Below are 25,061 nucleotides of genomic sequence, written 5' to 3'. Positions count from 1 at the left end.
CTGGACACTGGCTGGGCTAGCTGGGGTGGGATGGGGAGGGGGCCATGCCAGGGCGAGGGGAGGAGTGGGTGATGGGGGAACAGGTTGAGTGGCCTGGGTGACCCCCCACGGGATTGGGGCGGTGTCCGAACACTGACTGCCATTAATGCGGCCATCTAGCTGTGCAATCCACTGACCGTCCACCCTGGCCCCTGGCTCCGCAGAGCGACACCAGCCGTATAGGTGCCCCCAACCCCCATCCCTGCACTCCGCCACCCATCCTCCCCAACCAACCCGGCTGCCACCCACCGGTGGCCCACCCAGGGCAACACCTACAGTAGCCCTTACGGGTGCCACGGTGTATACCCCTGGCAAGGGCAGTACCAGCTCATAATATCACTGGCATCAGGGATGAACAGCAGGGCAAGAGACCCCCACGGTGCTGGCCACCGACAAGGCCATGGTGAGAGGAATGGGGGGGCACATGCGGAGGCAGTGTCCACAATGCCAACCAGGGCCACCATGCTAACATGTCAACCTTTCATCCCTTGCTGAAATGGTGGCCATTCTGCTAGTTTCCTCAACTCTGGGGATGCCCTGCGACTGTGCGAGCTGGTACTGCTCGAGGACAAGCAAGCTGCAGCAGCAGAGCATTCAGCAGCGGAGCAGGCAGCAGAGGAACAGGTGGCAGCCACCCAGAATGGAGAGTGAGCCGCCCAACAGGCCGAGGAGGAGGTGCCAAGGAGGTGCCGCTTGAGGCCTTGTGTGCACTGGCACCGTCTGTCATTCGAAGACCTGCTGGACCGGGCATGCCGTCGAAGACTCCGGCTGAGCAGAGCGACAGTGCTCCCGCTGCGTTTCAAGGTGCATGTTGCCCTGAACTCCTACGCGACGGGGTCTTTCCAGGCGCCGAATGGGGACCTATCTGGGATCTCACAGACCTCGGTGCACAGGTGCATCCGTGCCATCATGGAGGCCCTATTTGCCCAGGCGGATCAGTACATCCATTTCCATGTGGACCGAGCCCAACAGGATGCCCGGGCAGCAGGGTTCGCCGTAATGCCCCGGGTCTAGGGAATGATCGACGGGATGCTTGCTCCCCGACGGGCATCTGCAGATGACAGGCCGCTCTACACTAACTGAAAGGGGTACCACTCGCTGAGCGTGTAGCTGATATGTGACCATCAGCTGCGCATCATTCATGTCTCTGCCCGATCCCCGGGCAGTGTTCATGACTCCTTCGTCCTGGCATGCTCGACGATCCTGACATGTTCGAGACCCCCCACCCCCAGGGGTGGTTTGGCTCCTGGGCGACAGAGGGTATCCACTGCGGTCATGGCTGATGATACCTATTCAGAGACCACAGACCGATGTGGGCCCTCCAGTATGATGCCTAGAGGGTCGCCCGCATCGTGAACGCCTGCTGCGTCCTCACAACATCGCGCAGCAGAGGGGTGATGTGGGGGCTCTGGTCCATGAGATGGAGGATGGTGACAACCCGCTCTGCGATGAGCTCAGGTGCTCCGCATCGTACGACAATGTCTGACTCGTGCACACGGTAGCACTCTCCACCATCCACTTTGATGATCCCTGCATGCGAGCTGGCCATCACACGGTGCCACCAAACCCCTGGGGTGATGGTGTGGGGACGGTCCGGGAGAGTGGGGAGCCCAGGCCACCCACAACGTCTGCTCATTCCCCCCCAACCCCCCCCCCCCCCCCTCCCCCCCTCCCACTTCTGGCCAGCCCAGACCAGCCTACCCCTCACACCCATCTGACAGACACCGAAACAGGTTGCAACAGTGGTAACAGGTATGTTAATGTGAACAAATATATACAGGTTTGTGACCTAGCCCCTATAACTAAACTGTGCCCTGCACTCATGCCAGCTTTACTGGTGTCAAACTTTCTGGCCTTATGGGCCCTAATGCTACGTCTAGGTGGTTCCCCAACTGGTACAGCAGGAATGGAGGTAGCCTGCTGTGATTCCTGCCCTGCGACCATGGCCTGGATGGGCCCGGCTGCTGCTCGGGTGTCCCGGGTAGCGTGGTGCTGCCCCGCTCTGTTCGCCGCCCACCAGATGCACCAGGGACAGGAAGGTTTGGGGGGGGGGGGTAGGGGGGGGGGGGTGAGTCCGTGGTGCTGGGGTGTGCCGGAACCTCCCCTGCAGGAGTCACCGGCACGGGCCCCATCACCATCCTCTCTCGGGGTGCCCGATGGCCCCTGGGCTACTCCATTTGGTGGGGGTGCAAGGGGAGCTATCCCCTGAGGCCCCCTCGCCACCTGGTGCTGCCAGTCCTCGAGGCATGCCCTGGTCTCGACCAGGGTCCACACGCTCACGGCCATGGACCACAGGGAGTGGACCATCTCCGTCTGGGACTGCGCCACATCATACTGTGACTGTGCCACCACCTTCAGAGTTTGTGTCACATCAGCCAGTGACTGTGCCATCTCCGTTTGGGACTGGGCCACCCCCCTCTGCATCTGCACCACGTCAGCCAGTACCTGGGCAATTGCGCCGACATTCCCAGCCATGGCCTGCTGTGACTGGGTCATGCTCAGGATCACCGCAACAATGTCCAGGTGGCTCTGGCACATGGTTGCATGGTTGCCTGTGAGACGGCAACTTTACCCTGGGCCTCAGCTATCACCTGCACAGAAGGTACCAGGCCTTGGACATGCTGATCCATAGCCAAAACCCTCGCCCCCAATTGCCTCTACCGTGGATGCCACTCGTGCGGTGTTTGCCTGGGTGGCACGCATTGTCAGCACCAGTTCCTGCTCCTGCACGTGGTTGGACTCCTCCATCTTTAGTCCCTGACTCTGCGACTGCATCTCCACGATTGACAGGACTGTTTGTTCCAGAAGCCCGAAACCCGTCTGGACGGCAGCTGGTCCCTGAGGTTGGCCTGCCCTCCGACCGTCCGCCCCCTCACGTGTTCCTATCTCCAACTGCTGTACTGGAGCAGCTGTGCGGTGCGCACCAGAGAGTGTCCCAGCAGCCTCTTCACTAACGTGCCCAACCGAAGTGAGTGCCGCTGGGATGGTTGAGGGTGTTGGAGATATCTGTGACGGGAACTCACTGTCATCCTCCGACCCGAGCTCCGGGGTCTCCTGAGTCTTGGGTGAAGGGCTGGTGTCTGAGCTGCTCCCATCATTGCTCACGGGGGTCTCCAGCTGTGGCACTGGATGGGGACGGGGGATGCCAGACAGACCCGCCCCATCTCCAGCAGTTCCTACAAGACAATAGACAAGATGCATGATTAGACTGCGTGCCAGGGGGGACTGGGGGTGGGCGTGTGGATGGGGGTGGTGGCGTGGGGGTTGTATAGGGTGAGGGTGGTGTGGGGGTGAGGGTCGGGGTGCGGATGGTGCGGGGGTGAGGGTGGTGTGGGGGTAGTGTAGAGCGAGGATGGTGTGGGGGTGCAGTAGGATAAGGATGGTGCGGGGGCAATGGTGGTGTTGGATGGTGTTGGGGGGGGTTTGCCACATGTGTCATGGGGAACCGCAACTAAGCGGGGTCTCACTTCCTCACCCATGGCCAAACTCCACCTCAGCCACCTCCCTTTCCTCAAGGCCGTTGACCACATCCAGGGCCCTCGGCTCTGCCATGGTGAGGCGCCGCACCCTGATTGCCAGCAAGAGTGTCAGTGTGCTCCACCTCCGCAGGTCCCTTTTGACTTCCTCCACCAGACTCGTCAGGTTCCATTTGTAGATCCGTGTCCACTCATGGGCTATTTGGATCTCCAGGTAGCAGGAATTGGTTGGGCTTGTTTGAACGGCATTCCCTCCAGCTCTGCCCCTCCCCATTGCGGGTTCACTGGGAATATTTCACTTTTGCTCAGGTTTAGTTTGTAGCCCGAGAAGTCTCCAAACTCCTTTAGGAGCTTCCTGCTGGCCCGGGGGTTTGAGACGTTGAGGAGCAGGTCATCCACATGGAGTGAAACCTTATACCTCTGGATACCTTTCCAGCCCTTCATCGTTCTGAGGTTGATTGGCAGTGGTTCGATTCCCAGAACGAACAGCAGCAGGGATAGTGGGCATCCCTGCCTCATGCCTCTGTGCAGCTGCAAGTATTTAGAGCTGGTGGTGTTAGTCCATACGCTTGCCATGGGAGCGCTGTACAGTAGTTTCACCCAGGAGGTGAACCATGGCCCAAGCCCAAATCGTTCCAGTACCTCTATGACGTATTTCCACTCAACTCTGCTGAAGGCCTTTTCTGCATTGAGGGAGACATCACTTCTGGTGTTCTCCCCCCAGATGGGGTCAATATAACTTTCAGCAGGTGCCTGATGTTCAACGTTAGCTGCCTGCACTTGACAAAGCCCGTCTGGTCCTCCCCGACCACCTCTGGTACGCTACTCTCCAGCTGCTTAGCCAGGGTTTTTGCCAGTGTCCACATTGAGCAGCGAGATGGGCCTGTAGGACCCGCACTCAGTCGGGTCTTTGTTCTTTTTGGGTATCAGCGCTATTGAGGTTTGTGCTGATGTTGGCGGCAGGGAGCCCCTTACCAGTGAGTCTGTGAACATCTACCCCCGGTGCGGGGCGAGTACAGTCTAGATTTTTTTGTAGATGTCCGCCGGCAATCCATCTGGACCCGGCGCCTTTCCCGCCTGCATGGAGTTGATACTCTCCGTGACCTCTCCCAGATCAAATGATGCTTCCAGGCCCCATCTCATATCTTCCACACGACCGGCATGTCCAGTCCGTCGAGGAACTGCTTCACCCTTGGGTCCCGCTCGTGGAGCTTGGAGGTGTACAGCCCCCCAATAGAAGGTCTCAAAGGTATTGTTGACCTTTTCTGACATGGTGAAAGTCATTGTCCCTAACCTTAGCAATTTCCCTCGTGGCTGCCCGCTTTCTCAAATGGTGAGCCAGCAGGTGGCTGGCTTTGTCTCCGTGTTCTTAAAAGATCCCCCCGTGTCTGGCGGAGTTGATGCACTGCTTTCCACCAGTAGCTCTACGGTTGGAGCCACAGGGTGCCAGGGATCCACCTACAGTTGCTGCCTGGCTGCTCTCTCTTTCCTATCTCATGTACGCCATAATTTATCCCCTTATCACTGCCTCCAGCGCCTCCCAGAGGGTGGAGGGTGAGACCTTCCCATCTATAGCCTGTGATATCCCTTCACAGAATGCCTTATTGGGACGGAGGGCCATGTCCAGCCTCCATGGGGGAGCGTTGTGCCCAGCCTGTCTCCAACCTCACACCCATGTACTGTGGATTGTGGTCGGAAATTAGGATTGCGGAGTATTCCGCTCCTACTATCCCCGATTTCCCCACGACAAAGAAGTCGATCCTGGTGTATACCCTGTGTACCTGGGGGAAGAAGGAGAATTCCTTCTCCCCTGGGCCTGTGAACCTCCATTGGTCCACTGCCCCCATCTGTTCCATGAACGTGCCTCGTTCCTTCTCCATGAATTATTTTTTTCCCCCCGATTTGGGATTTGATGTGCCTGTCCGTGGGTCCTGTCCAGTTAAAATCTCTCCCGTCGCCCCTGATGAGTTGGTGTGTGTCTATGTCAGGGATTTCCACCATGGTCTTTTTCATGAATTATGTGTCGTCCCAGTGGGAAGCGTATACATTTACCAGGACCACTGGTGCCCCTTCCAGTACACCACGAATCATGATGTACCATCCCTCTTAGTCCATAATCGTCCTCATCGCAGTCAATGCTGCCCTCTTATTGAGCAGTATGGCTACCCTCATGGCCCTCACCCCATAACAAGAATGTTACGTCTGTCCCACCCAGCTCTTTCTTACCCGAAATCAGTGCTTCTCCCTCAGGTGTGTCTCTTAGAGGAAGATTATGTTGGCTTTCATACTTTTCAGCTGGGCGCGGACTCTGGATCTTTTCACTGGGCCGTTAAGTCCCCTGACATTCCAGGTGACTATCCTGATGGGGGGGGTTTCTGTGTCCCCCCCCCCCCCCCCCCCGTCCCCCCCCTCCTGCGGGATCTACCATATTTACCTGGTGGATGTGCCCCTGCACTCGGGGGTTTCCCTAGTTAGGGAGGTTATCCAAAATGGCCACGGTCACCATACTCATCATGAAGCCGGGCCCCTGCACTCCGGAGTTTCCCTTTGTTCAGAGAACACCAAGGATAGCCGGCACCTATGTGTACACTATGTGGGTGAGCCCCTCCACTCCGGGCTTTCCCTTTGTTTGGAGGCTCTCCAACGTGGCTGTTTGCGGTGCTTTTGTGTTCCTTGCTGCCATGTGCGATCTCTCGTAGCCAGCCTGGCGCCATTCCACACTTGTCCCTCTGCTATCCCCCTGGATATATTCCCCCCCTCATCCCTGAGACTATCCCCAACGCCCAGCCTCTCTCCCCACTGTGTACCCTCCCCATTACCCCCCCCCCCCCCCATCTATAGTATTGTCTCCCCCCCATCGGCAGGCACCCTCTCCTCAATGGGAGATGCATCTCAATACGCTGGGGTATTTGGTTCAATGCTGGCTGCATCGTTGTCTTCCCAGCCCATGTTGGTGGACAAATTCATCTGCGTCTGACGGTGCGATGAAATAGTATTCCCTGCTCTGGAATGTCACCCAAAGCTTGGCCGGGTACAACACGTTGTTTTTATGAAGGGCCGCCTTGGCTTTGTTAAATTGTGCCCGGCACCTGGCCAGGTCTGCCCCAATGTCCTGACGCACCTAGATCGAGTGACCCTTCCAGTTGCAGCACCTTGTCTGTCTCGCCCAGTTTAGGATCCTTTCCCGGTCTTGGTATCGGTGCAGCTTCGCAATGATGGCCCGTGGCTGTTCCCTGGCCTTGGCCTATGGCCAGTGTGACCTCTGGGCTCCGTCAACTTCTGGGGGTTTGGGCAAGCTTTCCCTTCCCACCAGTTTGCCTAGCGTTTGGGCCATGTATTCCGTAGGGCTCCTGCCCTCGGTCCCCTCACATAGGCCCACAATGCAGAGGTTCTGATGGCGTGACTGATTTTCTTGACCCTCGACCTTTCCCTTTAATGTCCCTTACATCGCCACCAACCTTGCATTGCTGCCTCCAGTACAGCGATCCGGTTGCTCTGGTCGGTCGATTTCTTCTCCACCTCCCTGATCGTCGCCTCCTGGGTTGCCAGGGTGACCAGCGCCTCTGCCACTTTTACCGTTGCCATCATTTCTGTTATGATGACAGGGCAGCACGCGGCACAGTGGTTAGCACTGCTGCCTATGGCGCTGAGGACCTAGTTTCGAATCTGGGCCCTGGGTCACTGTCCGTGTGGAGTTTGCACGTTCTCCCCGTGTTTGCGTGGGTTTCACACCCACAACCTAAAGATGTGCAGGTTAGGTGGATTGGCCACACTAAATTGCCTCTTAATGCAAAAAAAAATAATTAGGTACTCTAAATTTATAAATGAAATCTCTGTTATGAGAACACCCTCCATTCATTCATCGTGCGAGCCTTGCGTGTGGCCTGGTGGTTCTTCCCGATCAGGTGTGGCCAGGACCTCGTCGCCCGCGTGCTTGCCATCGCCTCGGTCCTTCTCTCCAGGCTTTTACTGCCTTTGCCCTCTTTTCAGCCCCTGGAGTTGCTGCCGCTTGCCATGTCTTGTCTTGATGGTAAGGGTTTAGTGGGTATTTTGGGCTGAAAGCACGTACATTTGAGTTTCCAGGAGGATGTTTAAGGTCGTGATGATCAAATGGACGATTTCTCCCGGATGGTGTCGAGCTTCTTGAGTGTTGTTGCAGCTGCACCCATCCAGGAATATGCACAATATTCCATCACACTCCTGACCTATGCCTTGTAAGTACTGGAGAATCAGAGGAGTCAGGATCATGTCTGACTTGCCCTTGTAACTGCAGCATTTTGTGGCTGGCCCAGTTGAGTTTCTGGTCAAGGGTGATCGCCAGGACGTTGGTTATGGGGCCTCAGCAATGATATTACCATTGAATATCATGGGGAGGTGGTTATACCTTCTCTTCGAAATGGCACTGCCGGCATTTGTCTGTTATAAATGTCACTTGCCAGATATTAACCCAAATGTCCAGCCGTTTCTGCACGGACTGCTTCCTGTCTGAGGCCTTGAAGATGAAGTTGAATATTGTGCAATTATCGAAGTACAGGTGACATAAAGAATACTATACCCAACATAAATTTCACAATGCAACAGGCTGGATCTTTTCTCCTTTATTCTTTCAGGGGATGCGGGGCATTACTGGCAAAGTCAGCATTTGTTGACCATCCCTAATTACCCCTGAACCGAATCTTTCAGAGGGTAGTTAAGAGTCCACAACGTCCCTCTTGGCCTGGAGTCTCATATCGGCCAGTTTTTATGACAACCAGGGATATTTTTATGATCACCATTACTGAGACTGGCTTTATATTCCAGATTTATCCATTTCATTTAAATTCCACCAGTTGCCATGATAGGATTTGAACTTACAGCATTCGCCCAAGGGTTTTTTAATTAGAAAAAAAATAATTGGGTACTCTAAATCTATAAAAACGATCTCCGTTATGATGGCACCATGGAGCTCCTGCATTGGGAGAACTCCCTCCATTCATTCATCATGGGAGCCTTGCGTGTGGCCTGGTGGTCCATCCCGATCAGGTGTGGCTGGGACCTCGTCGCCCATGTAAAATTACATTTTACGGGATGTAGGCTTCACTGACTAGACCAGCATTTGTTGCCCGTCCACCTTGTTCAATGACATTCCCACTACACCACTATCTTTCCCGAATGCATGTCAAATTCTATGAGGTTTCACTCCAATGCAAAGTCTTTCTCAGTGGGAGAACCAGGCATGTATATGTGTTCCTGATTTTCCGGTGATGAATGGGAGGGCGCAGTGGCACAGTGGTTAGCACTGCCACCTCACAGTGCCAGGGACCCGGGTTCAATTCCAACCTCGGATACCTGTCTGTGTGGAGTGTGCACGTTCTCTCCGTCTCTGCGTGAGTTTCCTCCGGGTGCTCCGGTTTCCTCACACATTCCAAAGACGTGTAGTGTTAGGTGGATTTGCCATGCTAAATTGCCCTTATTGTCCAAAAAAGGTTAGGAGGGGTTTATTGGGTTACAGGGATAGGGTGGAAGTGAGGAAGTGGGTCTGTGCAGACTCGATGGGCCGAATGGCCTCCTTCTACACTGTATGTTCTATGTTCTATGCTCACCGTGTCTGCGGGGGTTGCCACCGGGTGCTCCGGTTTCTTCCCTCAGTCTGAAGTTGTGCAGATTTGGCCATGCTAAATTGCTCCGAAGTGTCCAAAGGTTAGATGGGGACAGGGCGGGGGATTGGGCCGTGGTAGGATGCTCTTTCAGAGGGTTGGTGCAGACTCGAAGGGCCGAATGGCCTACTTCTGTACTGTAGACATTCTATGGCAGTAGGGACATTGAGAGTCGTAGTAGTGTAGAAGATTGTAGTTTAGTCGGGCAGCATGGTCGGCACGGGCTTGGAGGGCCGAAGGGCCTGTTCCTGTGCTGTACATTTCTTTGTTCTTTGTTCTTTGAGAGCCAATATATTGACTTCAATGCCCAATTCTACAACTACACTCCCATCAAACCACAAGCCAAACAGGAAATAATTCAGTTACCAGTTCTAGGTTTGTCTGACAATAGCAACTTATACTTATAGAGTTGCTTTAATGTGATGGGCAGAATTTGATGCTCCCACCTTCAAGAAGCAGGCTGGGAGATGGGCAGGTGAGGTATATAATCGTGTGGGCAGGTGTGCAGCGTGGAGAGCCCATTACCTTCCTGATTAAAACAAAGTGACGATGGTTGAAGTTGGTCTTTCAGCCTCTCAGCCACTTAAGAGATACTTCAGGGCCTCTTGAGGGCCTTATGCCACCACCACTGGCATTCTACCAACAGAAAGGGTTGGGGAGGTGTATGCCTTCTGATGAAGCTGCCAGATATATCCCGATGGCTTCCGTTTGGGCGAAGAGGAGGGAAGGAATCCTCTAGATCGGACAGCTTATGCCGCGCGGAGGGCCCCACCGGAGGCAAAGACGCAACTCCACCTCCCTCGCCTCCCCACCCCACCCCCACTGTTGAAAGAACTCCCCTTGCCCTCCATGCTCACCCAGCAGCTGAATGCATGGCCACCAACGGCAGAGCAATTACAAATATTAAATGCTAAAGGGTTCAGAATTGGATGGGTACTTATATTATGGAGCGATGGAGGCAAATACAGACATAGAGTGTGGCAGGCCCTGGAGGGATTTGGAAACAAGGGAGAGCATTTTAAATTTCAGTTGTTTGTGGCCGGCAGCTAATGTTGCTCAGTGAGCACAGGGATGAGAGTAAATAGAGTTTGCTCTAAGGACACGGGTAGTAGAGATTTGGATACCTTCAGATTTCTGGAGAGTAGAATGTGCGAGGCCATCCAGGGATGCATTGGAATAGTCAAGTTTCGAGGTAACAAAGTGGATGAGGGGCCCATGCTTGATGACCACTGGACTCTGGTACGGTATGTTGCCAGCTGTATGGCTGATCTAGAAGTGCATCCGGCTTATTCCTAATTTGAAGATAAGAGAAAGTTAAAAGCTATTTTCCGCACTAAATCTTCCGGATAATTCTGTTTATAGATACCAGATCCTGAACCGCCCAGCTTACAGAATGAGGCACAAGATAGTGACATCATTGGAGTGGAAGTGTTGTCCTGGATATAGTGGAGTTAACTGCCAACCCAAAGGTCAGTATTAAGCTTATCAGTTTGAGTGCCTAGCCCAGGCACATACTTATGTCACATGTTTAGCTCTTGTTCCTTACCCATAATGACTTCTCATTCTTGTTTTCAAACCTCAACACAGTCTTACTTCTGCCTGTCCCTGCAATCTCAGCCTGTCCTCTTTCTTTTTTATTTTAATTTAGAGTGCCCAATTTCCAATTAAGGGGCAATTTAGCATGGTCAATCCACCTAGCCTGCACATCTTTGGGTTGTGGGGGCAAAACTCGCGCAAACATGAGGAGAATGTGCAAACTCCACACAGACAGTGACCCAGAGCCGGGATTGAACCTGGAACCAGCGTCCCAGGTTCGATCCCGGCTCTGGGTCACTCTCTGTGTGGACTTTGCACATTCTCCGTGTCTGCATGGGTCTCACACCCACAACCCAAAAGATGTGCAGGGTAGGTTAAGGCCATGCTATATTACCCCTTAACTGGGATTTTCTTTTTAAACGATGGAGAGTAACATAGTTGATTCTGAGGCGAGGATCCTGGATCTTAATCAAGAAAACTGCGACAATGGGGCAGCACGGTGGCGCAGTGGGTTAGCCCTGCTGCCTCACGGCGCCGAGGTCCCAGGTTCGATCCCGGCTCTGGGTCACTGTCCGTGTGGAGTTTGCACATTCTCCCCGAGTTTGCGTGGGTTTCGCACCCACAACCCAAAGATGTGCAGAGTAGATGGATTGGCCGCGCTAAATTGCCCCTTAATTGAAAAAAATGAATTGGGCACTCTAAGTTTTTTTAATAACTGCGACAATATGAGGCGAGACTTGACTCTGTTAGATTGGTTAACTTTGGACAGTTAATGGCAAACATTCAAGGATCTGCAACAAATGTTTCATAGAATCATAGAATTTACAATGCAGAAGAAGGCCGTTCGGCCCATCGAGTCTGCACCGGCTCTTGGAAAGAGCACCCTACTTAAGCCCACGCCTCCACCCTATCCCTATAACCCAGTAACCCCTGCTAACCATTTTGAACACTAAGGGCAATTTATCATGGCCAATCCACCTAACCTGCACATCTATGGACTGTGGGAGGAAACCGGAGCACTCGGAGGAAACCCACGCACACACGGGGAGAACGTGTAGACTCCGCAGAGACAGTGACCCAAGCCGGGAATCGAACCTGGGATCCTGGAGCCGTGAAGCAATTGTGCTAACCACTGTGCTACCGTGCTGCCCATAGGATTATTCCTGTCTGGTGCAAAAGTAAATGGGAAAGGTGTCCAATCTATGGCTCACAAGGGAAATTAGAGATAGTATTAGATCCAAGGAAGAAGCATACAGATTGGCCAAGAAAAGCAACAAGTCTGAGGATTGGGAGCTGTTTAGAATTCAGCAAAGGAGGACCAAGGGATTGATTAATAAGGGGACAATAGAGTACAAGAGTAAGCTTCTGGGGAACATAAAAACTGACTGTAAACTTTGAAGAGAAAAAGAGTGATGAAGACTTAGTCAGAAACAGAGGAATTTATAATGGGGACCAAGAAACTGGCTGACCTACTAAATACATACTTTGGTTCTGGCTTCACAAAGGAGGACACAAATAAGATACTGGAAATGTTGGGGAATACAGGGTTTAGTGAGACGGAGAAAATGAAGGAGATCTGTATTAGTAGAGAAATAGCGTTGGAGAAATTGATGGGTAGGCCAATACATCCCCAGAGTACATCCCAAAGTACTGAAGGAAGTGGCCCAAGGAATAGTGGATGAATTGGTGGTCATTTTCCAAGATTCCATAGACTCTGGAACAGTTTCTTTGGATTGGAAGTTGCTAATGTACTCCACCATTTCAAAAAGGGAGGTAGAGAGAAAACAGGGAATTATAGACCAGCAAGTCTGACGCGGGCCGTAGGGAATATTCTAGATTCAATTATCAAAGATCTTATAGCAGAATACTTGGAAAACAATAGCAAGATTAGACAGAGTCAGCATGGATTCATGAAAGGGGATACATGCTTTACAAATCGACTGGAATTCTTCAAGGATGTAACTGGTAGAATTGATGAGGGGGACCCAGTGGGTGTGGTTTATTTGGACTTTCAGAAGGCTTGTGACAAAGTCGCACATAAGAGATTAGCATGCAAAATGAAAACACATGGGATTAGGGGTAGAATATTGAGATGGATAGAAAACTGGTTGGCAGACAGAAAACAAAGAGTAGGAATAAATAGGTCTTTTTCCAAATGGCGCAGGCAGTGACGAGTGGGGTACCACAGGGATTGGTGATAGGACCCCAGCTATTCACTATATTAATGATTTAATGAGGGAACTATATGTAATACCTCTAAATTTGCAGATAACACAAAGCTGGGTGGCAGGGTGAGCTGTGAGGAGGATGCAGAGATCCTTCAGTGTGATTTGGACAAGTTGAGTGAGTGGGCAAATGAATGGCATATGCCGTATAATTTGGATAAATGCGAGGTTATCCACTTTGGTTGCGATTATTAGCAGACTCTTATCTGAATGGCCGTACATTAGGAGAGGGAAATGTGCATCAAGACCTGGGTGTCCTCATGCATCATTGGGTGATGGTAAGCATGCAGGTACAGCAGGCGGTAAAGAAGGCAAATGGTATGTTGGCATTCATAGCAAGAGGATTCGAGTACAGGAGCAGGGATGTCTTGTTGCCATTATACAGGGCATTGGTGAGGCCACACCTGAAATATTGTGTGCAATTTTGGTCTCCTTAACTAAGGAAGGATGTTCTTGTTCTACATGGAGAGTAGAGAAGGTTTACCAGACTGATTCCTCGGATGGCAGGACTCACGAATGAGGAGAGGTTGAGTTGGTTAGGATTGTATTCGTTGGAGTTCAGAAGAAGGAGGGGGCATCTCGTAGAACTCTATAAAATTCTAACAGGACTGCACAGGATAGATCCAAGCAGGATGTTCCCGATGGTGGCGGAGTTCAGAAATAGGGGTCATAATCTGAGGAAATGGGCAGACAGTTTAAGGCAGAGATGAGGAGAAATTTCTATGCCCAGAGATTGGTCGGCCTGTGGAATTCTCCACCACAGAATGTAGCTGAGGCCAAAACATTATCAGCGGGATTCTCCGCAATCGGCGCGATGGCCTGACACCGGTGTCAAAAACGGCGCGAACCACTCTGACGTCGGGCCGACCAGAAGTAACGGAATTCTCCACACTTCCGGGGGCTAGGTTGATGCCAAAGGGACTGCGTGAGTCCGTGCATGCGCCAAAGGGCTGGCGTATTCTGGCGCATGCGCAGGGGGGTGTCTTTTCCGTGCAGGCCATGGCCGAGCCATACGGGGGCTGGCGCGGAAGGAAGAAGTGCCCCAACGGCACAAGCCCGCCCGCAGATCAGGGGGCTGCGATCGTGGGCCAGGCCACCATGGGGCTACCCCCGGGGTCGGATCCCCCCATGCCCCACCAAGGACCACCCCAGCCGACTTACCTGCCAGATCCCGCCGTGTGGGGCCATGTCTAATCCATGCCGGCGGGACTGGCCAGAAACCGACGGCTGCTCGTTCCATCAGGGCCCAGAGAATTGCCAGGGGGGCCGCTGCCAAAGGCCCCCAACCGGCATGGCGTGTACTTCGCCCCCGCCCGAAAACCGGCGGTGGAGAATACGCAGCCGGCGTCGGGCATACACGCTGCTCCCCGGTGATTTTCCGACCCGGCGGGGGGTCAGAGAATCCCGCCCTATATGTTTTCAAGAAGCAGTTAGATATAGCACTTGTGGAGAAGGGGATCAAAAGATATGGGGGGGGAAAGCGAGATTAGGCTATTGAGTTGGATGATTAGCCATGATCATAATGAATAGCAGAGCAGGCTCGAAGGGCTGAATTGCCTCCTGCTCCTATCTTCTATGTTTCTATGTTAAGGCTGTGTTCTCTAAATAGCAAACCTTTCACCAGCGAAAATAGTTTGTTGTTATTTAGCCCGTCAAAATCCCTCATCATTTTGCTTCCATTAAATCTCCCCTTAGCCTTACCTGCTCTAAGGGGAACAAGCTCATATTCTCCAGCCTCTCCACATAAATGAAGTCTTTTGTCCTTGGGAACATTCTGGGAAATCTCCTCTGCTCCCTCTCCAAGACCTCCATTCTGAAGTGTGGTTCCCAGAATCGGACAGATTACTCTAACGGAGGCTAACCGATGATTTAGAAAGGATGAGCATAACCTTCTTGCTTTTGTAAGCCCTGTCTCTATTCAGGAGCCAGTGCAAGAGTATCCGGTGGCCTAGGTAAACCTTCAGCCTTCCATGGCCACCCACACCCCCACACAGAATTGACTTTAAAAAATGAACATCGTACATGTAACTGAATACATATTCTGCATTTTACGTGATAAAGGAAAATATCATGATATTGATGGCGCACTCTCATTGTTCGACACTTTTCACAGGATATGTACCAGAAGAAATGCCCATTATGTAAAACTGTGTGTTCCTGCAAGTTATTGACTATTTTATGGGCAATTTAGGCAATCGATGGTCATTACAATAGAGTCGGATAGGTTAAATTATGGCCAGAATTATCCGGCCGTTCGCTAGCGGCGGTATTCTCTGGTCCTCTGGCAGTGCAACCCCACTCACGGGGTTCCTGGTGGCGTGGGGTGGCTTCAAAGGGTAATCCCATTCGATTAGATTTCAAAATCAATGGAATAAAAAAATCAGTTGGACTTTACAAAGGGCCTGAAATCTGACCGCCAAATTAGCACTCAGAGAGTGAAGACAAACATCTACTTAAAAACTAACTTCCGCATGGAGCAATTCAGCGGATGGTGCAGACTGTCTGATGAAGTGAGATTGGGCAAACTGGACATAGGTATTCTCTAGATTTTGGAAGAATGAGTGGTGATCTCATTGAATCCTTCAAAGTAGCGGGGATGCCACTTAGAACCGAGGTAACGAGTCATTGTTTTTACACATCTTTGGAATTCTTGATCCAACAAGGCTGTGGAAGCTCAATCATTGTGTTTGTTGTATGAAGTCTTACGACACCAGGTTAAAGTCCAACAGGTTTGTTTCAAATCACTAGCTTTCGGAGCACAGCTCCTTCCTTAGGTGAATGAAGAGGTAGGTTCCAGAAAATTATATATAGACAAAGTCAAAGATGCAAGACAAATGCTTTGAATGCGAGAATTTGCAGGTAATTAAGTCTTTACAGAGCCAGAGAGAGGGGTAATCCCAGGTTAAAGAGGTGTGAATTGTCTTAAATCAGGACAGTTGGTAGGATTTCCCAAGCCGGCATCTTCACATCATTGTGTGTGTTGAAAGTACATTAATTGGACATTGCCCTGTTATCCCATGCCAATTCTTGGAGTATGGATTCAGGATTCACTTTGGACTGATTTCTCACCATGGTGGCAGGGAATAGGAGTTGGATTTGTCTTCTTCAGTCAGAACCCTGTCTGCCCCCAGAGGATATTGATTAAAGTCAAGGTTTTCAAGTGAGTGAGCCCTTCACTAGTATGGAGAAGGGTTTCCTGTCTAACTAAGGATTGCTGGTAGGTCCTCAAAGCTGGAGGGTCAATGACTGGAGGTGCCCTCTCAGCCACCTTTTCAAAGGTTTATTAACAAAACAGAAAAGAAAACAGCCAGGACACCACTGTTGATCGGTGTTGTGGACGGAGGCAAAGACGCCACAAGAGGCCAGGTTGACAGGATACAACTCTCTTTATTCTCACACTAGATACAACAATCACTCCTCTGCGCTCCTCACAGGGTCACCTTCCCTGAGCTGGTCCCGGGTCGGGCTTTATAACCCTGTGAGGAGTTCCTCCAATTGGGAGGAAGCTCCACCCCTGGTCACCTGGGTAGCTCATACTCTGAGGTGTAGGAGGGGAATTGGATGCGGTTCAAGTTCTGTCCTCGTAGGAGGGTCGTAACACTGGGGAAGGCCCTTGACAAGATGACCTTTTGCTGCACCTCCACCATAGGCAGGCAGGGCTGGAGCCTGTAGCCTGCCTGGAGTGCCACTCATCATGAGCAAGGCTCATAGCGAGCCGAATGAGGCCATGGCACCTGAAGAGAGAGATAATTCCCTGTGCACCTCATGAGAGTGGCTGACCTTCCTGGGCCTTGAATTTATTTCCTCCAAAATGCCTGGCATCGGGAACGACATCCTGAAACTGACACACAGCCAGTATTTTTGAGGCTTCTCCACCCCCATTCCCGTCTTGGGTGGAAGAGGGAGCGTGGGTGAAAATTGAGTCCTTGGATTTAGTCGGCATGCAATTAACAAAGGGATGAGGAAGAAGTGTGTGCGTGAAGGGGGGAAGAACAGACTACGTAACCTCTTCGGGCCTTTGATTTCAGCCCCCCCCCCCCCCCCCCTCCCGCTGTTTGGGTAATTATTGTCATCCACACTTTTGCTATCACTTGGCATCCCATCTCTAATTACCAAGCTCCGCGGATAATGATAAATATGTACCACCCATCAAGATCAGACATCAGTCCCTTCCCCTTAGATTGTTAATGAAATCAATGCAATTTCAATCAAGATAAACAATAGTGCTAACAGCTTGTAATTTTAGTGATGCTGAATATTTATTTTGTTGCTGACTTTTCCCCTGTTTTGTTCCTCGCTCTGTTCTTCCTGATGTCTGATCCCAAGAACCTTGTCGCTTTTGATCTTGGCGATTAGTAAACTCCTGCACTGATCCCACAGGATTAGGTGTTCCCCTATTTTTAACAACAGCATGTGGGCTCCTGTTTCCTCACAAATAGATCTCAGACTGCAACCCATGGTCATCAGACAATAAAATGTGGCTTTAGGTATCTGGTCTGCTGGAAGTGGTATCTTTATATTAGGGTCCTGCCATGATCATGCTGCATTGGAGTCATTGGTCTCTTTTACCTGAAGAAGAAAAGAATTTACAAAATCTTCAGGTATCGGGGCCATGCTAGAGGCCTAGGCCTAAAAGGTGAGTGCTCTATCCGCCTGTCAGTAGACTGCTTACTCTCGGTCAAATGACCCTTGGATGTTCTCCCATGTCAGGAACATGTGAATGGTCAGCCCTGCGTGTATCAACCTCTGCCCACAACCACTCCCCACCACCTCACCCCCATCCTGTGCTACTGCCCTTGCCCGCGTAGGCAGAATCTCTGCCCCTGAGACGGATCTTGCAGAAATTCCCACCGAAGTTTAGGCTGCGACCAAACTTGCAGTCGTTCCTTCCTTTCTCTCAGAAGTTGTGAATTTTGTCGGATGACCAATTGTACTCCTTTAAGGAGAGTTTTAAAATTGAAAAGTCTTCCTGGCCATCGTAGCAATGCTGGAGGTCACGGTTTGAATGTCTGGCGTGGATATTTCCTTTGTCACATACAATGTAAAATGTCAGCATGGGCAGAATATCTCCTCAGCTGAATTTTCCCTTCCCAAATTTGCCCCAGATCAGGCAAACTTCCAGCAGAAAATTAGGTCACTGAATATTCATGTGATTTACTGATCCAATTTGAACTTCAATCTATTCATTGGGCTGTGCTGCAATCCATTCCAACAAGCAACAGCTGTTCATTTCTAGTTTGTCATTTACTGGTTCGATGACAGTCATCTTTTCCTCAAGTCAAGCTGGCCAACACCAGCTGCAGCTTCTGATGACTTCCTGGTGCTATTAGGCCCTCAGTTCATGCTTCACTGTGCCAATGGGTTGCCAACTCTGAATGGGCCTATTCCTGAAGTTGCCTCCCACTATCCATTCAAGCTACCATTTTTTGATCCTTCTCAAATATCTTTAGAACCAAGAAACAAAAATGGAAACAATGCATGTTTCTTTTTACTCGCCTGTGACTCAACACCTGAGTTATTTTGTTAGTTTGTTACTTACAGCACAGAAGGAGCAATCCAGCCCATCGTTTCTGCACCCGCTCCCAAAAGAGCAACCTAGCTAGTCCCATTCTCCAGCCCTTTCTCCATAGCCCTCTAAATTCATCACTTTCAAATATATATCGAGTTATCTTTTGAAACCTCCTCCATCACTCTTCCAGGTAGCGCATTCCAAATCCCAACAACTAAGTAAAGAAGTTTCTCCTCATCTCACTCCTAGCTCTCTTGCTGACAATCTCAAAATTGTGACCCCTAGTCACTGACATACTAACTAGTGGGAACAGAATATCCTTTAACCTGTCAAAAGTGTTCATAATTTAGAACACCTCAAAAGGTCATCTCTTAATCTTCTCTGCTCCATGTATAGGTCTCCGGGACTTGCTGGCCTGCACCCTAGGGTATTAAAGGAGTTGGCAGCAGAGATAGTGGATGCATTGGTTATGATAGTTCAAAATTCCTTGGATTCTGGAAAGGTCCCGGTGGTTTGAAAACACGCTAATGTAATTCCCCCATTCAAAAAGGGAGAGAGGCAAAAAGTAGGAAACTATAGACGGGTTAGCTTGCCCTCTGTGGTAGGGAAGTTGCTGGAATCAAACATTAAGGAGACGATGACTAAACATTTGGAAAGACAAAGCTCAATCCACCATTGTCAGCATGGTTTTATGAAGGGCAAGTCATGCTTGACAAACTTGCTTGAATTCTTCAAGGACGTAACCAACAAGGTGGATAATGGTGAACCTGTGGATGTGGTATATCTAGACTTCCAGAAAGCGTTTGACAAGGTGTTGCATAAAAGATTGATACAGAAGGTGAGATCACAGGGGGTTGGGGGTAGAATACTCGATTGGATTGAGGATTGGTTGACTGACAAAAATTAGAGGGTTTAATAGGTCCTTCTCTGGCTAGCAAACTGTAACCAGTGGGGTGCCGCAGGGGTCAGTACTCAGACCTCAACTGTTTACAATCTGTATAAATGATCTGCAAGCCGACACAGAGTGCAACATAGCAAAATTTGCAGATGATACTAAAATAGGTGGAAAAGCAGGCAGTAGGGTAGAGATACAGACAGATATAGATAGTTTAGGAGATTGGGTCAACATCTGGCAGATGGAGTTTAATGTGAATAAGTGTCAGGCTATCCATTTTGGCTGAAAACATAATGAAGCAATTATTATCTAAATGGAAAGCATATTCAAAATACGCCTGGGTAGAGGGATCTGTGTGTCTTTGCCCATGAATTGTAGAATGCCTGTATGTAGGTACAAAATGTAATAAGAAAGGCAAATGGAAAGTTAGCGTTTATTACAAAAGGACTGGAGTATTAAAGTAGAGGAGTATTGTTTCAATTGTATAGGGTGTTGGTGAGACCACATCTGGAGTATTGTGTCCAGTTTTGGTCTCCTTATTTGAGGAAGGATGTGGTGGCATTGGAAGCAGTTCAGAAGAGGTTCACCAGATTGATTCCGGGGATGAACAGGTTGACATATGAGGAGAGATTAAACAGTTTGGGCTTCTACTCGCTGGAGTTTAGAAAGATGAGAGGGGATCTGATCGAGGTATATGAAAAACTAAAAGGGACTGATAAAGTAAATGGAGACCAAGTTTTCCTCCTTGTGGTGCAATCTAGAACAAGTGGTCACAGATATAGGTTGAGAGATGGTTGATTTAAAACTGAGATGAGAATGCACTACTTCTCAGAGAGGGTGGTGAATTTGTGGAACTCGCTACCCCATAGTGCGGCGGAGTCCGAATCATGAAATGGTTTCAAGGAGATGGATATATTTCTGATTTTAAATACGGGTTAGTGGGATATGGGGAACAGGTAGGGAGGTGGCTTTGAGACGAGGAAGAGATCAGCCCTGATCTGATTGAATGGCGGAGCAAGCTCAAAGGGCTGAATTGCCGACTTCTGCTACTAATTCCTGTGTTCTTAAGGAGTATAAGCCCAATTTCTCTAATCTTTCCTTGTATCTAAAATTCCTTATTCCTGGTATAATTCTAGTAAATCTCTTCTGCACTCTCTCCAGGGCTTTAACATCCTTCCTTAAAAAAGCTGCCCAGAACTGAACACAATACTCCAAATGTGATCTGACCAATAATTTGTAGAGATGTAGCATCACTTCCTTGCTTTTATACTCTATGCCTCTGTTTATAAACCCAAAGATCCTATAAGACTTCTTAACAACTAGTTCAACTTGTTTGGCCACCTTCAGAGAATTTTGCACTTGAACCCCAAGGTTCCTCTGCTTCTGAACTCCTCTCAAAGTTGTACTATTGAGCCTAAACTGTCTCCCCATGTTTCTTCTACCAAAATGCATTACCTCACATTTCAATGCATTGAGGTTCATCTGCCAGGTGTCTGCCCATTTGGCCAACTTGTCAATGTCCCTCTGAAGTCGCTCAACATCATCCTCATAATTCATTAGTCTCAATAGTTTAGTATCATCTGCAAATTTTGCCCTCAACACCCACTTCTACATAATTTACGTAAATCAGAAAAAGTAAGGGTCCCAACACTGAGCCCTGGAAATATCACTTTCAACTGAGAAATGCCCATCTATACCTCCCGTCAGATTCCTATCTCTTAGCCAACTTCTAATCCATGCTGCCAAGGACCCATCAATCCCAAATATTTTTAATTTGCTCACCAACCTGCCATGTGGCACTGTATCAAATGCTTTCTGAAAGTACAAATATACAACATCCACGTCACTATCTTAATCCACAGCCTGTGTCACCTTGTCAAATAACTCAATTAAATTTGTCAGACATGACCTGCCCTTGTCAAAGCCATGTTGATTGTCTAGTATTAACTTATTTTTCTCTAAGTGTATATTTATCTCATCCCGTATTATGGCCTCCACCAGATTTCCCACTATTGATGTCAAGCTGACAGATTTGTGGTCTGCTGGGATATTCTTTGCCCTTTTTTTAAACAACGGCATCACATTTGCAATCCTCCAGTCCCCCGAGACTAATTCTGTATTCAGAGAGGCCTGGACAATTTCTGTCCACGGCTCCGCAATATGCTCCCTTACCTCTCTCAGCAATCTAGGATGCATCCCATCCAGACCTGGCGACTTCTCTAGCTGGAGTGCTGCCAGCTTTTTAGCAACTTTTCTTTATCTATCACTATACTGCTCAGTTGCTCAATACCCACATTTTCAACTGGGCCATTGTCACCATCTTCTAATTCGGTAAAGCCAGAAGCAAAGTATTCATTTAGTACCATTGCCATACCCTCCGCTTCAGTGAGCAGTTTACCCTTCTTGTCCCTTATGGGCCCCACTCTATCCTTCACTAATCTTTTACCATTAATATGCTTGAAGATCATTTTGCTATTTGTTTAGCACAGCCTGCAATCCTTTCCTCATGTTTCCTCTTTGCCTTCCTTATTCCAGCCTTAGCCTCTCTCATGCATTTGATTGAGATACTCTTCCTGATTTCTATTGCTATTATTATTCCGGCATGGATCATATGCCTCCTTTTTTCTTCCTTATTTTATCATCAATATCCTTAGTAATCCAGGGTACTCTAGCTTTGGAGGCCCCGTATTTATTTCTCATGGATACCTACCTAACTTGCACTATTCATCTCTCCTTTGAAAGTCTCCCATTTTTCATCCACTGTTTTATCCACCAAAATGTACTTTCAATCAACCTGCTCACTACAGTGTCCTGGAGATTAATTTTACATTCCTGGAGACTCCAGGACACTCCTGGAGAGTTGTTGGCAACCGCAATTGTCGAGGGACAATGTGGTCTTGGCGAAGGAGACGCAGGCTTGCTCCACGCACAGCATTCCTGCAGCATATGTAAATGGTGTCAGAAAGATGTCCGTGCTTTTTCCAATGTCACTTTGAAATTGTTATGACGCGTTCCAAACTTCTGTTTTATTCATAGACCAATATTTGAGGGAACAAGCGGAAGAGAATCAAGCTGAGAGTCAGACAACTGGAGCTGGTATGCTCCAGGAACCTCAACAGCTTCATGATCCAGGTCTGGAAAACTCTTCGTTATCTGGGACCGAAAAGTTAAATGTGGTTATTAGGAAATCTTGGTGCAGAGAAATACATTTTTGCATAAGCGCACCGTTTGCTACATTTATTCAGTTACAGGACTTGACATATACAGTAATCACCTGTGCCCTACATAGGTGGAACTAAGGGGTAATCTAATTCAGGTGTTTAAGATGATTAAAAGAATTGTTAACATAGATTGAGAGAAGCTATTTCCTCCAGTTGGGCAGTCTAGCACAAGGATAACCTCAGAGATGGACCATTCTGGGCTCATGTTTGGAAGCCGTTCTTCACTCAAACGGTAGTAATGAAAATCTGGAATTCTCTCCTCCATGAAGCTGGGTAGGTCAATTAGAAATTTCAATGAGATTTATAGATTTTTGTTGGGTACGGAAGGGTATTAATGGATTTGGAACCTAGGTGGTGTTGAAATACACCCACAATTTAATTGAACTGGCCTGTCGGACTGAATGTCATACATCAGTTGCGATGTAGAAAGTCAGCATTACAACCCACCTCTGTCTTGTCTACTTTGTTCAAACAGAGAGCACGCCCCGCTCAAATTTCCTGTGCGACGTGGGGTTGATGACCCACGTAGGGTGCATAAGCTCAGTAGGAAAATCAAGGGGCAAGGAGACTTGATGGGGTTAGTTTATGAGGAAGCCCAACTCCCATGTAAAGCTTACGTATCTTGTATAGTTTTTGAAAATGGTTCAGGGACTCCTTCCCAGAGCTGTCGCAAAGCAAGTCTGAAATCTAATGAAAAGTGAGCAAAGGTTAAACTTATACCGAGTCGCTGGATCCACATCTGGCCGTGGGTGCAATTTTCTTCAACGCTGTTAATTTAATTGGTACCAAAACGGAATGAAGGCACTAAACATGCCATGGGTTGAAATGTCCAGTGCCCAATGCCGGTCGTGGGTTTCCCGATCCGGTGGAGAATGAAGCGCCGGGTGCCAATCCCATTCCGATGCTCCAGGTCCACTGTTGGCAGCAGCAGAGCGTTGCAAGCCCCCATGCCGGCGGCACCATGCAAATCGGTGATTTGAACAAATTTGCAACTGATTCATAGGCTGGAAGGCTGGTTTAGCACACTGGGCTAAATCGCGGTCTTTTAAAGCAGACCAAGGCAGGCCAGCAGCACGGTTCGATTCCCGTACCAGCCTCCCCGAACAGGCGCTGGAATGTGGTGTCTAGCGGCTTTTCACAGTAACTTCATTGAATCCTACTTGTGACAATAAGCGATTTTCATTTCATAAAGCTCCCGCTGATGCTTCAGCCCTCACTGCTGTGAATTGGTGCGAGTATTTACAAGCAGGGCCAGGGCGCCATGGTCATTGAGGGGGAGCAAGGAGGAAAGCAAACGTTACAGGTTTGTTGGGAGGTGTAAGCTGGCAGCAGGCGACGATTTGGTGACCCGTGTGTGGACTCAAGGTGTTCCCCTCAGGATCGGGGGTGCCCAGCCTGAGACCCACACTGCTGCACAAAATCATTTAAACCCATCCCCCTAGCTGTTGAGATTGCTGACTGCCGACCGTATACTGAAAATGTTCTCAGGGTTTCTGGTCATTGGAAGCCCACCCAGCCCGCCCCTCTGGAAACCCTCATTCCCCAGCAGTATCATCATAGGGATTGGCATGGCCTTGCACAATCTCAGGCCCAGCAGCTGTTGTCACTCCTCAGTGCACTCTTCGAAGCGCAACCCCACAGCAAAGGTAGCAGGGGAGCTAACCTTAACCAAAGGGCACATGCCCCATTGCTGCTGGAACCCTCCCTCACACACAGCCTCTCAATGTAAAAGCCTCACCAGTGACACGATCAGCTAGCGCACCCCTGAGGACCACAAAATGTCTCCAACGCTGCCTGCCCACCGCATCCTGATCCCATCCTTTCTGCCCCCAGCCAGGAAACCTGACCAGCTCCCTGTCACCACCTGTGTGTAAAACCCAGGCTCCACTGAACACTGCAGCTAAGGTCCCAGCAAATGCACACATCCCTCGCTCATCCCCATCTGTAGGACTGGCCCGCACACCAGAATCTTAGCATGGAGACGAATGACTGCATAGTATGAATGTCTCCCAACACACAACCAGTTGCCACCCTCCTGGCGAGATAGCACAAGGCTCACCCAGTGAGATTGACAGTAGACCACTCTGGGGAAACAGGACAGAAGCCACAGAGCCTATCGCTAACACTGTTTGCACAGCCACTGGTACCCCTGTTGACAGCAGCAGGATGTGGGGATAGAGGCTCCTCACATCACAAGCTGGGTGCCAGTCGCTGATGAGGACAGGGGTGCAGTGTGGACTTCATCATCTTGAATGGGCCGGGGGAGGGCATGGGGGGGTGGGAAGGTGGGGGGGGGGGGTTCATGGTGAGGGTGGTGCAGCAGTACAACTCAGGGCGACCATGTAACGTGGCGGCATTGGAAGCGCAAGGGAACCCTCACCTTGCTGACATTCCCTGTCTCTCCCCCCTACGTCTCTTCAACCCCCCCCCCAAAAGAAAGGCACCTTCCCTCTCCCTTAGTCCATCATTCCACCTTCCTCCTGGCCTTACACTCCATCCCACTCCCATAGCTTCCCATTCCCAC

General features: G+C 49.9%; 1 protein-coding gene across 1 annotated transcript in view; it reads left to right on the top strand.

Moving 5' to 3' along the window:
- Window positions 1-25,061, top strand: part of LOC140408310 (multimerin-1-like) — a 108,247-nt gene that overhangs the window by 34,631 nt on the left and 48,555 nt on the right. Inside the window, exons 3-4 of the mRNA XM_072495334.1 lie at window positions 10,514-10,620; window positions 22,353-22,448. Coding sequence (XP_072351435.1) covers window positions 10,514-10,620; window positions 22,353-22,448 — 203 coding nt within the window. The remainder of the gene's footprint in view (window positions 1-10,513; window positions 10,621-22,352; window positions 22,449-25,061) is intronic.

Source organism: Scyliorhinus torazame, chromosome 3 (genome assembly GCF_047496885.1).
Source record: "Scyliorhinus torazame isolate Kashiwa2021f chromosome 3, sScyTor2.1, whole genome shotgun sequence".
NCBI classification, from domain to species: Eukaryota; Metazoa; Chordata; class Chondrichthyes; order Carcharhiniformes; family Scyliorhinidae; genus Scyliorhinus; species Scyliorhinus torazame.
Note: the sequence above shows the minus strand (reverse complement) of the source record. Positions and strands in the feature narration are given on the sequence as shown.